Here is a 14,441-nt window from a genome sequence, read left to right as displayed (position 1 = left end):
AAAAATGACAAAAATGTTGTTTCAACAGGAAAATAATGAAACTGGCTTAGAGAATGTCATAAACAAAGTGGCCACATTTAAGTAAGTACTTAATATTTATGCTTATTCTGAAAGTTAGACCAATCTTTGTTCTTGTATTTCGGTTACTTTGTAGAAGCTCTGAAGTTCTTTCCTGAACTCCCAAGGACAAAAACAAAGTACAGACGGAATGGGTGAGAACAAGGGGCACACTGTAGGCACTTAGTACCTGTATGATGAAGAAATGAGTATTTTTGTCAAGTGAATGAGAAATATCCATTTGTGATATTAGGTGACTTAAGTAAGCAAAGAAACCTTTCGATAGTCTCTTTCTCATCAATTCTAAGCCATGACTTCGTTTATTCTATTAAATTTTTATATTCTAATTTTAGACTTTTCTCTGCTAGGATTAAAACATTATTTTGCAATCCTTTGATTCTTTGAGATACAAAAAAATGGAAATAAGATTTTAATTGGATTAATTCTTGAAATTAAAAATTGATACTGGTAATGAATTTCTACTGTTATAGTAATGTATTTATAGATAAATTGCTAGTTTCAAATAACCTTAAAAATAGAATGTAGCTTTTTTATGCTCTAATATTGTTCAATAAAATATTTCACTTACTTTGATAGAGACCAAAAGCTGTTTAATGTGCAGAACAAATATGGTGTGCTCCTTTTGGCCTTAATGCTTTTCCTCGTAGTTCTCTGTAGAGGATTCACCACTATATTTTCATTTACAATTCAATTTTCTACGGATATGATATCCTACTACCATTTTAGATTTGGCCTTAGACAATGCAAGCTGTAGTTGAACAGGCAATCTTAGGCTTCAGAGGCTAAAAACGAAGCCTTAGGGATTTAGGTAGGGCATGGGGTCAGATCTACATAGTATAAAATAAACTTCTTCAGATTTGTTTAAATTTCATAATTATGAAACACAGCTGGTACCAGGACTTTGATCTTACAGTGTAGGTTTTTAGTTTTACTCTTGAAATGAAATTTGTCATTTCAGTTTAAGCAAGTTGGATGAGATAAGGTTGTTTTCTTCTCTTGATTTTGACTTTTAGATTAATTTTCAGGTTCTTATTTTGTCTTACTCTATACTTCAAGAGCACTGCAGTTCACCTCTGTATTTTCTATCTTTTTAGGAAACCAGGTGTATCAGGCCATGGAGTTTATGAGCTGAAAGATGAATCATTGAAAGACTTCAATACGTACTTTTATCATTACTCCAAAACACAGCATAGCAAGGTAGGAAAAGTTATCCTCTTCAGTAAATAAACCTAAAATGCTTTATGCTTTCCAACTCCATAGAAAATTGCCTGGTTTTTCTGTAGTTTCATACTGGTTTTCATTATTAGAGCTCATTATCTTACCCAAGAAATTAAAGTTGAATCAATAATGTTATCTAGTTCGTAGGAAGTATTCAGATTTTCTTGATTATACCAAAAATATTCTTTATAGTTGTGTTAGGGGTAGGAGGATTCAGTCAAGGATCATGCACTTCATTTGGTGTCATGTTGCTATAGTCTCCTTTAATTTGGAATAATCCTTTTGCCTTTTTTTGTCTTTCATAACATTGACATTTCTGTAGAGTATAGGCTAGTTGTCTTTTAGAATATCCTGTATTCTGGATATGTCTGATTGTATTCTTGTGAGTAGATTCAAGTTAAACATCTTAGGGCAAGACTACTACATAAGTGATATATTGCATCACATCAGTAGGCACATATAATGTCTGTTTGTCCCATTAAAGGTTGATTTAAGTTAGATCACTTAGTTAAGGTAATGTCTGGCTTTGTCCTTATAAAATGAATAATTTCCAGTTTGTCGTACAATGCCCTGTATATAATAGACACTAGGTAAAAACTGTTGGCTGAAAGAATGGGGACTAAATTAGTGATGAGGATTATTACCCGTGTATTTTGCAGTGGCCTTCCCTAGGACAACCATTTTGTTTCTGGAATAAGGTGGCATTTGAATACATATTTCAGTATATAAAGTATTTTGGTAGGTTTGTGAATCTTTCCTGCCTGCTTCAAAGTACCCCATTTGTTTCATGCTTGTCAAGTGGTGTATTTTAAGATAAACTTTTTTTTTTTTAAATATATATAGGCTGAACATATGCAGAAGAAAAGGAGAAAACAGGAAAACAAAGATGAAGGTAAAAAATGAGATACTGAATTGACTCATTTTGACTATATGCTGTGACTTTGTATCAGCAAAGCATATAGTGTTTTGTTTTTGTTGTTTTTTGAGAGTGGGCAACTAATGGAAGTGCAAAGAACCCTTTGTTTCTTGCTCACATATTAAGATATAGCCTACATCAGTGGTGATAGAATTTTAAATTTATAACAAATGGAGTTTTTTTGGGGTGACTTACATAGTGACTTATATTTCCCTTGACATTGATGTTTTCAGTGCTTTAAAGGTAACAAAGATCATGTGTTGTTTTGCGTGTAATATATGATTCTGACATTCGCAATTTAGCATGAAGGATAACCCAAATAAAATTATACCCATTTGTCTCTTCTGACATTGATCTCCTACCCACTTTAGCATTACCACCACCTCCTCCTCCTGAATTCTGCCCTGCTTTCAGCAAAGCAGTTAACCTTCTCAATTGTGATATCATGATGTACATTCTCAGGACCATATTTGAGCAGGCAGTAGACCCAGATTCTAACTTGTGGACTGAAGGGATGCTCCAAATGGTATGTATACCGAAAATATTTTCTCTATTTCAAATACTTTCTCTACTTCATAGAGTTCTTGGGGGTCTGGAGAAGATTGGTAGTCTAACTTTCTGACTTCAGTCAGAACCACAACTAGAGCACCTGAGACCTAAGGGTCATTGAAAACAGCTTAGATGTGGTACAGATTTCCTTGTGACACATTCTCAAGTTTTTAGGATCCTTACTCTTGGGAATCATTTACATTAAAAAAAAAAAGAGAAAAATTTAAAAAAAGGGCTGTTCCTGCTAATAATAAATTGGCATGTCATTATTGTATCATAGTTTTCTATATTTTTTATTTCACATTGTATTATCAGGAGACAGTATAATAAAGATTTGAAGACAGGTCTAGGCTTGAATTTACCCCACTTGGGTTACCACACTTCCCATTTAAGGAGCAAAGAGTAATTTCCCCATTGCTAAAATGGGTTTAAATGTAATTATTTCATAGAGTTGTTATGAGAATTAGCTCATTAAATAGAAGCAGCTAGTTTTTTCTTCATACTGTTATGGATAAGTTACTTAATAATGCCACCTTTGGTAGCTGTAATTGGATATTTATCTATCACCTGCCTAACTAAATTTCCTTGGCTGTTATTGGTCTGGAGGCTCTAAATGCTATCATACCCTATGTGTATCTCACTTTTTTTTTTATAACAGCGGTAAATAAATGCAGTAAAAATTTCAACCCACAGAGATACATTTGAAATCAAAAGTTAAAATTTCTCTCCCTACCTCCCATCGCCCTACCTAAAGGTTTGTATCTTCTGAAAGTGATTCCACATTAGTGCATATAGGCCTACCTCATGCTTATAGCTGCATATTCCATTATATGGACATCTATGATGCATTTAACTGTTTCCTGTTAATAGACATTTAGGTTGTTTTTAGGTCTTTGTATAACAAAGAACACTAAAATGAACATTGTTGTACAAATATCTTTGTACACTTAAGTGAGTGACTCTGTTACACTAATTCCTAGCACTAGGTCTGTACCTTTACATTTTTGATAGATATTGTCTAATTGGCCTCCAAAAATGTTATACTGATTTACTTTCCCATTACCAGTGTGGTGAAGAGTGCCTGCTTCCTAACACCTTTGCCAGCTGTGTATTTTACTAAGCTCTAAAATTTTTGCCATTTTAATAGGTGAAACATAGATGATCTTGTTTCACTCACATTTCTTTAATTTTAAGTGAGTTGAACGCTTATTTTTTGGCCGCGCCATGTGGCTTGCGGGAACTTCCCCGACCAGGGATTGAACCCAGGCCACGGCAGTGGAAGCCCAGAATCCTAACCACTAGGCTACCAGGCAACTCCCAAGGTTGAACATTTTTCATATGTGTATATTTCATTTCTTTTTCTGTGAACTGCTTGTTCATAACCTTTGCACATTTTTTACCCATCAGATTGCTTATTTTTATACCTCCATTTAAAATGTATTTACCTTAAGAAGCACAGTTTTAAAGATCTTGTCCTACTTTCCTTTTTCAGGCGTTTCATATTCTGGCGTTGGGCTTACTAGAAGAAAAGCAACAGCTTCAAAAATCTCCCGAAGAAGAAGTGACATTTGACTTTTACCATAAGGCCTCAAGTATGTTTTAGTATCATTTTCAACGCGGTTTCAGCTATTTGCCAATTTGTAACAGAAAGTTTAGCTCTGATAGAATTTTAATCTGTTAGTCCTTAAGACGGAAAACTCTGAAATTGTTTTAAGTCTTTTCGTAGCATTTTTAGTTTTTAACACTTTCAATAATACAGGTATGTTTTTTAATCCCCACGACAATCCTTTTACTGCATGATCTCACCCCCCTTTTGGGGGCGCTGCATACATTGATGGTTTCTTACTTTCATTCCTTGTCTCAGTATTATCAAATATTTGCTGCTATCTTAACCATAATGTTTACACTACCCATCTATGGAAGATATTAATGTTCCTGAATTTAAAATTATTGCGGAAGTCTGAGTGAATGATAATGTGTTGTTTTGCACCATTTTCAATCTGGAAGAGCAGGATAGGTTTAGATTAGATTTTTATTAAACGCTACATGATTAAGACAGTTTTTTCAGAGCGCATTCTAGGAACATTGATTTATAAGATCAATAAGACAAAAGCATCTCATTTTCTGTTTAAACACTATTTTTTAGATTCTTGACTACATCATAAACCTATTCAGTTTATGGATATGACAGCTCCCACTTCCATATTTTTGGGAGCTTTGGTTCTCAGTAAGTACTTTTAGACAGTGAGCCAAGTAGAGGAAAGGAAAAAGATATATCATTAAGGGTAGTTTTCACTTAGCAGCCCCATGGAAAATGTACAAGAGAGACCTAAAGTAATTCTGGTTTTTCAAGTTCTTTAATTTAGTACTTAATACTTCATGTAATTGTAGATTCTTCCATTGAAAAATTAATGTAGTTAAGGGATTGATTGCAAACTTTGGTTATCAATGTGAATAACATTAACTATAAATTATATTTATACATAATTATGAAGAAATATCTTCATGATATATAATTTTTGTGTTTTAAAAAAGGATTGGGAAGTTCAGCCATGAATGCTCAGAATATACAAATGCTTTTAGAAAAACTCAAGGGAATTCCCCAGTTAGAAGGCCAGAAGGACATGATTACATGGATACTCCAGGTAAAACTGAAAAATAAACTGATCATATCTTGGTTTAAATATTTAAGAATCCTCTGCTTGCCTTTAAGATTAAACCATAATATTCTCTAATTGTAAAATGATTTACTACTGATTTTCATGATCACTCATAATTTTTCATGTTAGTAATCCTATTTTCCCTATGTTTTAGTGAGGGCTCTTTTTAATAAATTAACATTTTTTCATTTCATTATTCAGTAAATATGTATTGGGTACCTGCTATGTGCCATGCTCATTTCTAGACTCTGAAAAAGACAGATAAGGTGCTTGCTATCATGTTGCAAACATTGAGCTACAGACAATAAACAAAACAATTATCAGAATAATTCAGTAGGTGAGTAGGGGTAACTTTAGATGGGTAATCGGAAAAGGCCTCTTTTAGGTGCTAACACTGGAACTGAATGACATGGAGCCAGTCTTACAAGAATCTGGAAAAGTACTCCAGAATGAGGGAACAGCAATGCAAAAGCCCTAAGGAGGCCAGAAAGAAGGCTAGTGTGACTGGAACATAATGGGGGAGGGAGAGAAAAGTAGGCAGCAAGGTCAGAGGCACAGCCGGGGCCAGGTCATATAGGACCTTACAGGTCAGGGGTAAATGGATTATAGGGACAAGAGTAAACAGGGTAACCATTAGAAGATGATTGCAGTAATCCTGGTGAGAAGTGAGCATGACCTCAGCTAGAAAGCAGATGCCAAGAAGCTGGACTGATTCACGTATAATGTGATAGTAGGAGCTATAGAAATTGCTGATAGATTAGATGGAAGAAGTGAGAGAAATCAAAATGACTTCTAATTTGGAGTTTGAACTATTGGGTGGATGGCAGTGCCTTTGGGGAGGAGTGAATGAGGGGTAGGGAGAGAGGTCAGGAATGTTACTTTAATGGAAAACCCTCCAAATGGAAACATGAAGCCAAGGTTATGGAGCTTCTTCTCACTGTATTTATGAAAATATTTTTATGTTATCAACTAGATATTATTTTGATAATTAGAATATAGGGTGGTTACATCAATTGGGGATCTTTGTACTGATTTTGTACTTCAAGCAGTTAGTTCTTTTTATTACTTAATCAGAGACACTCCTTAAGTGTGATACAATTTCATATGTAACTATAAGATAATGATGTTATTATCAAGATTTCTCTTGAAGTAGATTTCATGAATATTTACTATTTTTCTTAAACCTACCAATATAATCATTTTAAAATATAAAACAAAAACAAATAAAAGAAGTAAAGTAGATAACTATTCTATAGATTTCACTCATATGTGGAATATTAAATTAATTAAATTAAATAAATGAACAGATCAAACCAAACAAAATCAAGCACATAGATACAGAGAACAGAGTAGTGATTACCAGAGGGAAGGGAGTAGGGGGAGAATGAAATGGGCTAAGGGGGTCAACTGTATCATAATGGATGGAAACTAAGTTTTTGGTGGTGTACATGCTGTAGTGTATAGAGATGTAGAAATACAACATTGTACATATGAAACCTGTATAATGTTATAAACCAATGATACCGCAATTTAAAAAAAGTCAGTTGAACCATCATTTAGTCCAACATTTATATCCTATGGACCTGGTGTTATAAATTGGAGATCTGGTCCTGAAAGTTCATTTTTCCATTACAATACCAAAGTCCATTGTCAAAATATATAAAAATCACAAATATCTGTTCTTATAAACATTAGATATTTTATCCAAATGGTTAATATAAAGTTTTGTTTTAAGTTCCTTATGGGAGTTTTTTCCACATGAGACTGAGGCTCTTTCAAAATATAAATACTACAAGTTTTATGGATGTGCTCTCCTATTTCTGAAATCTTGATATTGTTAAAAAGAATGAGATAGCTCTTTCTTGGCACTGCCTGCGGAGGTGGCGGCCGTCTCCTACTTGGCATCATGGCCACCCTCATGAAGCCCAAGATTGTCAAAAAGAGGACCAAGAAGTTCATCTAGCACCAGTCAGGCCAGTATGTCAAAATTAAGTGTAACTGGCAGAAACCCAGAGGTATTGACAGTAGGGTGCTCAGAAGATTCAAGGGCCAGATCTTGATGGGAGCAACAAGAAAACAAAGCACATGCTGCCCAGTGGCTTCCGGAAGTTCCTAGTCCACAACATCGAGGAGCTTGAAGTGCTGCTGTGCAACAAATCATACTCTACTGAGACTGCTCACAGTGTCTCCTCCAAGAACTGTAAAGCCATTGTGGAGAGAGCAGCCCAGCTGGCCACCAGAGTCACCAATCCTTGTGCCAGGTTGTGCAGTGAAGAAAATGAGTACACAGCTCATGTGCACGTTGTATTTGTGTCAGTAAAACCATAAAACTCAGACAAAAAAAGAGTGAGATAGATCTGTATAAGCTGTTTTGCAAACACCTCTAAAGATAAATGATGAAGTGAAAAAGGAAAGTAGGAAACAGTGTATATAGTAGGATCGGTTTTTATGAGAATATATGTAAATATAAAGAAATATATATTCTGATTTTTTCCTGCAAAGAAATACTAATTATCTTTAATTTAGTTGATTTTGGGGAGAGGGACTGGCATCAGGAAGAAAAGGTATCACTTTCCATATTGTATCTTTTTATGTGTCTTTGCACTAAAAATGTTATTTTAAATTTAAAAAAATTTTTTCCGTAGCAAAAGCAGAGGTATGCTCACCCCTGCAGACTGATCCAGCTGATTTTTGCTATCTCCAACTTCTTCTTAGCTGGATTGCTATTTATTATGTATTTGAAGGTATTTCTATGTGGGTGTGGGTGTGTGTGTGTGTGTGTGTATAGATATATATATAAAAATATATATAAATAAAGTTTAAGTCAAAGACATTTGGAGACATGGTGACAAAATCAGTTGAGTGAATTTTTCTGTTCCTGATCAATCTAACCAAATCTTTCTTTAACATTTCATCTGTTTTTCACAGATGTTTGACACCGTGAAGCGATTAAGAGAAAAATCTTGTTTAATTGTAGCAACTACATCAGGATCAGAATCTATTAAGAATGATGAGGTAATAACATTATAATGATGATGACGTTCATCTCTGTCTTTGAACTTTACTGGTATAAGGGAGCTGCTTCTTTTTGTGAGAAGGAACCTGTTTATTGTAAGGTATATAGGATGCCTACTATTGTTCATTGTGTTTCTGTACCACAGGGATTAGTGGTAGTTGACATACATAGTTATCCAATATAATATATGTATTTCACAAAAGCAGAGGAAATTGACGTTCAGTGCAGCGCTGTTGAAAATACCATATTTTATTAATTTTTGAAATATTTTAATGTCTGAAATTGGAATATGTCTTATAATCCATGCCTTCTTATTATTTAATCAGCAGCATTCTTAGTGGAACACAAGATTATGGTGCATCTAAGATTTAATGAAACACGGTAATGTTTAGGTTATGAATTTCCATAATATAATGAATCAGGTTTTGATGATTCTAATCTCAAAATTATTAGAATATTATTACTTGTGGTTAATAACTATCTTTCTTAAAAGAAAAACACTGGACTTCAGTTAAAATAAATAAAAAGACACCAATACATTTCAGCAATGTTGTTAAAGTTCTCATTCTTAGCAATGTGTTTAGTAGTAACTGTTAGACATCATCAAGTTGGCTTTAAATTGATTAAATGTCAGTGGTTAAATGATTGACAAATGATTCAAAATTATTGTTTCATTTAATTTTGTTTCTTAATATACCTGCATTGACTATAAAAGGCGGTTTATTAGATATTTAAGATACTTGGCATTTTAAGTTAAAAAAATTTTTTTGAAAAGTTAAATTATTGAAGTAACCAATGGAACAATTAATTGTAAGATGTGATGGAGCCTGTATGTTAATTTTGAGTCATCAGATTGAATCTGAGTTTACTCTAGGAAATTTTGCCTGACTGAACAGTATATGTAAATTTTCACAGTGGATCTTACCTAATTTTTCTGGTCTTTTAATACCCAGATTACTCATGATAAAGAAAAAGCAGAACGAAAAAGAAAAGCTGAAGCTGCTAGGCTGCATCGCCAGAAGATCATGGCTCAGATGTCCGCCTTACAGAAGAACTTTATTGAAACTCACAGACTCATGTATGACAGTACGTCAGAAATGTCTGGGAAAGAAGACTCCATTATGGAGGAAGAGAGGTAAAATAAAGCAAAACTAAAAATTAGCAACCCAGTTTCTTGTAGGAAAAATTACATATTCACTTTAAATAATATTTTTTTCAAAATATATTTCAAAGTAAGAGAAATTACACTATTTTTAAGCTAGCAAGGGCACAGTGAAGCCTCTTACTGGATGTAATTTTATGTTGATAAACTGTTCAAGTGCACAGTGAAGTTAGTCGGGAACCTTTATGCACAAAAAGACATGACGATGGAAACAGCAAAGATAGAAATCAGCTCCTGTTATCTTGTACGTGCGGACTTCTTTAGGTACACATTTATGTATCAGTTCATATATTCCACATCATTTTTATGAGTTCTGGTAAGAATGACTGCTGCTATTACAGATTGAAAAAAAACCCTTCACCTGAAAAAGATGGTCCATGTTAATTTTTCCTTTTTTCTAAAAAAGAAAGAAGGCAACACCTATAGTTTTAGTCATGGAGAGCACATTGGAATGGGAATTAGTAAACCTCATTTTCTGACTATGAGACTATGCTGTGCTCTTGGGGAAATCGGTTAACTTTCTGAGAGTAGTGTTTTGTGGGCTGTTATTTAGATACAGTGAGAAAAGGGAGGAGGCAAAATAATGGTTCTTTGAAAAGCATTCCAATTTAAAATATTGAAAATCCCTTCTATGCTTATTTTTAAAAACAAGCTTTCACTGCTCCTTAAAACAATGTGTGTTGTGGATACTTTTAGGAAATTGTGCTTCTGCAATAACAGTAGACAGTAAACATTATACTTTACATAATTTGTCTGTAATCCTGAAGCTGAGTATGCTAACAAAGAACCACAAAGAATACTGACTCTATATCTTAAAGATTAAAATATATATGATGGTAAACTATCCTGGGATGACAACAGTAATAAAACTAGAAACTAATACAAAACTTTAAACAACAAGCAGAAGTCCCAACCCTCTTGATATTACCTATGAACAATATAACATTTAGAAAGTAATGAACAAGAGACTACTGTATATTTATTCAAACAAGAGGATGTAAGCAGAAATGTACTCAGAATTAATTAATGGCCCTAATGCTTTCATAATATATTTTTATTGCCTGATTGATTGTACACATAAAATTGTGTATGTGTTCTCACTGAAAACAATTCACATAACACAGTAAGTCTCCTTTGACCGTCCTCTACATTCCTGATCTTTCTCCACAGATAACCATTGTGATAATAACTATGGTTCTAGGTGTCTTTCTATGCGTTTGTAAACGTGTGCGTGAATAATAATGAGTCTTGTTTTGTGTGTTTTAGTGGCTTTTTAAAATTTTACCATCCTTTTTTGTTCTGTGGGTTGCTTTTTCATTCAGTGTCTTTTAAATCTTTTCATGTCAATACAGATAGACCTTTAGCGTAGATTCTACATCATTCTTTATGACTGCTGCATAGTATTCCATAGTATGGATATATAATATTTTATTTATCATATAATATCTTATTTATCAGATTTTGGACATTTAAGTTGTTTTTCCCTTGTTTCCCAATTTTCCCATGTTACAAACAATGTGTCAGAACATTTTTGTATGTTCCCCCTTGCACAATCCTACAAGTACTTCTCAAGGGTGGAATCTAATAAACGAAAGGGCTGGGTCATAATTATTTAAAATTTTAATAGATACTGCCACATTGCCCTCCAAAGTAGTTTCACCAATTTCTACTCCCAGCAGTGTATGAAGAGTTCCTGTTTCTTTCATTCTCACCAATACTTAAAATTATCAGTACTTGAAAATATTTGGTATAATCAAAATTATAAATTTGTGCCCTTCTGAAATTCCCTGATTAGTTAGTACTAGGTTGAGCATCTTTTCTTATAATTATTCACTAGCCTGTTACATTTTGTCTTCTGAGAATTGCCTCTTATTATCCTTTGCCCATCTCTATTGGATGCTTTACTTTTATCTTACTGATTTCTAGAAGTCCTTTAAAATTATGGATATTAAAGTTTGTTTCATGTTTCCCATATGTTGTCCCTGTTTATTTAACATTAATTATGAAATTTAGATATAGCAAAGTTTTCAGTGTTGATAAAGACAGATTTGTCAGTCTTTTCGAGTTTTAACTTTTTGTATCTTGTTTAAGAAGGCTTTTCCTATCCCAAAGTCACAAATATATTCTCTTACATGTTTTAAATGTAATTACATTTTTCATTTACATTACATTTACAAATTTGCATTTACAGATTACATTTACATTTATATTTTAAATTTTAATTACATTTATATTAACACATTTTCCTTTTAAAAATCAAGTGTTAGAGATAAAGCTAAAGTTCCATTTGAGTACTGGCCCAAATCCTGCACCCCTTTCTGCCCTGCCTCAGAGATACTCTGGTTATAAGTTTTACGTATATCTTATAAGAATTTTTACTGTGCTATTAGATACAAATATATGTAACCATAGAAATTATATAGTGTCATTCAGCCTTTTGTTTTATTTGCATAAATGGTATTATGCATGTATCATTCTTCAGTTTCCCATTTTCATTTAATATTATGTCTTGGAAATCTGTATATGTATGTTCTTACATATAAAACAAGCTCAGGGACTTCCCTGGCGGTCCGGTGGTTAAGACTCCGCGCTCCCAATGAGGGGGCCCAGGTTCAATCCCTGGTCAGGGAACTAGATCCTGCATGCTGCAACTAAGAGCCCGGATGCCACAACTAAGACCCAGGGCGGCCAAATAAATAAATAAATAATAATAAAAAAACAAAAACGAAAAAACCAAGCTTAGCATTCCTCATTCTTGGCATTTGGGCAGCAGTTCTTTCTCATGCCTGATGAATGCAGGGCATTTAGCATCTCTGGCCCTTCATCCACTGAAGTCCAGTAGTGCCCCCTAGTCCTTATGATAACCAAAAAGTTAACTTTACCCACATGTTGCTGAACGCCTCCTAAAAAGTAGTAAGTACCACACCTAGCTGAGACCCACCTTTTAAAAACTGCATACTATTCTGTATTATGTAATTTCACTTATACTGATGATAACCATTTAAGTTATTTCCAGTTTGTTGGATGATATATGATATTGCAGGGAGCTTCTTGCATGGATAGTGAGGCAGTATTACACGGCATGGCCTGTGAAGTCAGATCATCTGGGTTAAATCCTGGCCCGGTTACTTCCTAGATGAATCATTAGATAAGTCTCTTACCATCTCTAGGCCTCAGATTCTTCATCTGAAAAATAGAGATAATAATAGTACCTGCCTTATAGGATTGTTGGAAGGATTAAATGAGGTAATATAACTTAAAGTATTTGAAACAGTGCCTCACATTACAATTAGTGCTTTGTAAGTATTTGCTCTTATTTATTATATTATTGTACACATTGAATACATCTTATAAATTGCTAAATCATTAAGATGTATGTTTTAAATTTTAATAGCTACCAAAGTAGAACAGAAACTTAAATGCCTAATAAGAGGGAATGGATAAAACTGTTATGAGACATATAGTGAGAGTACTGTGCAGCCATTTAAAAATAATGTTTCTGAAGCAAATTTAATGACATGAGAAAACAGCTAAGATATAAGTGAATAAAACAGGACACAAACCGTATATGTAATGTGATCTTAATTGTGTAAAAAATGTTATAAATAGAAAGCAGACTGGAAGGAAATGTACAAGTCGTTATTTCTAGGTTGTGAGAGTATGATGCTTTTTATTTTCCTCTTTATACTTTTCTAGACTTTCCAAAATTTCTTAATAAGTATGTATTACTTTTATAATCAGAAAAAACAGATTCACAGCTTCTTGGTACAGTAAGTTAACTATAATTATAATATGCATTCTACTTTGTGATCTGCTTTTTTTCTTTTTGCACTTAGCAACACAGAATGTATTTTCTAGTAAGCAAATTAACTGATAAAAGTCAGAAAAATCAAGGGGGAAGATTTTAAGCTAATATTGCTAAATATAATTTTTATTTTATTTTTTTTATTCTTAAAGTTCTTGCCCTAAAGTTCCTTAAAATCTACCAAAATATAAAGACAAGTGACCAAAACTTGTGTCCTCATTTCTGGTCGTTTCTCTTGGTAGCACCCCAGCAGTCAGTGACTACTCTAAAATTGCTTTGGGTCCTAAACGGGGTCCGTCTGTTACTGAAAAGGAGGTGCTGACATGCATCCTCTGCCAAGAAGAACAAGAGGTGAAACTAGAAAATAATGCCATGGTATTATCGGCCTGTGTCCAGAAATCCACCGCCTTAACCCAGCACAGGGGAAAACCCATAGAACTCTCAGGGGGTATGTATTGTTTAATAAATGTCTTTTTGAGCATTTCTTTTCATACTTGTGTAAAAATACTATCTGAAAGAAGTTTGGGAGTGAGATTGTATTTAGCCTTATTTGGTCAGATCACATTTTACCCATGTGTAAAATGGACGCTAGATTTTTACATGCCATATTGGCTCCTTTGTCTGTTTTTTAAAATTTTGGTTAGCACATGGCCACATTGCTCATTCTATCTTTCTATCTATCTCCATTTCTTTTTGCTGAACCATTTGAAAGTAGGAATTCATGACATTTCATCCCTAAATATTTCCACATGCATTTTCTAAAACTAAAGATCATCTATTATATATCTACCATACCAGTATAACATTTAAGAAAATTAATAATTCAGTAATATCATCTAATATAAAATCCGTATTTGAACTTCCCCAACTGCCCTCAAAATGTCTTTTTTTAGCTAGACTTTTTTTTCCATTTAGGATTCAGACATGTTTCCTATGTTGCTTATTTTATGTCTGTTTTAATCTAGAATAGTCACTTGCCTTTTACTTTTTTTTTTCATGATAATTTTTTTGAAGAACGCAGGCCAATTTTCCTGTAC

The 14,441-nt window shown here is 33.5% G+C and overlaps 1 protein-coding gene and 1 pseudogene across 2 annotated transcripts in view; both read left to right on the top strand.

Annotated features, from left to right (window-relative positions):
• The window catches only part of UBR1 (ubiquitin protein ligase E3 component n-recognin 1), a 145,313-nt gene that overhangs the window by 85,565 nt on the left and 45,307 nt on the right, over positions 1 to 14,441 (top strand). For both annotated transcript variants that reach the window (XM_068550281.1, XM_068550278.1), the window contains exons 22-30: positions 29 to 81; positions 1,173 to 1,275; positions 2,140 to 2,188; positions 2,584 to 2,738; positions 4,254 to 4,353; positions 5,297 to 5,406; positions 8,350 to 8,436; positions 9,391 to 9,572; positions 13,647 to 13,852. In XM_068550281.1, coding sequence (XP_068406382.1) covers positions 29 to 81; positions 1,173 to 1,275; positions 2,140 to 2,188; positions 2,584 to 2,738; positions 4,254 to 4,353; positions 5,297 to 5,406; positions 8,350 to 8,436; positions 9,391 to 9,572; positions 13,647 to 13,852 — 1,045 coding nt within the window. The remainder of the gene's footprint in view (positions 1 to 28; positions 82 to 1,172; positions 1,276 to 2,139; positions 2,189 to 2,583; positions 2,739 to 4,253; positions 4,354 to 5,296; positions 5,407 to 8,349; positions 8,437 to 9,390; positions 9,573 to 13,646; positions 13,853 to 14,441) is intronic.
• LOC137765289 (large ribosomal subunit protein eL32-like) lies at positions 6,062 to 7,749 on the top strand (annotated as a pseudogene).

Source organism: Eschrichtius robustus, chromosome 1 (assembly GCF_028021215.1).
Source record: "Eschrichtius robustus isolate mEscRob2 chromosome 1, mEscRob2.pri, whole genome shotgun sequence".
Classification (NCBI taxonomy): domain Eukaryota; kingdom Metazoa; phylum Chordata; class Mammalia; order Artiodactyla; family Eschrichtiidae; genus Eschrichtius; species Eschrichtius robustus.
This window is presented reverse-complemented; position numbering and strand designations above follow the sequence as displayed.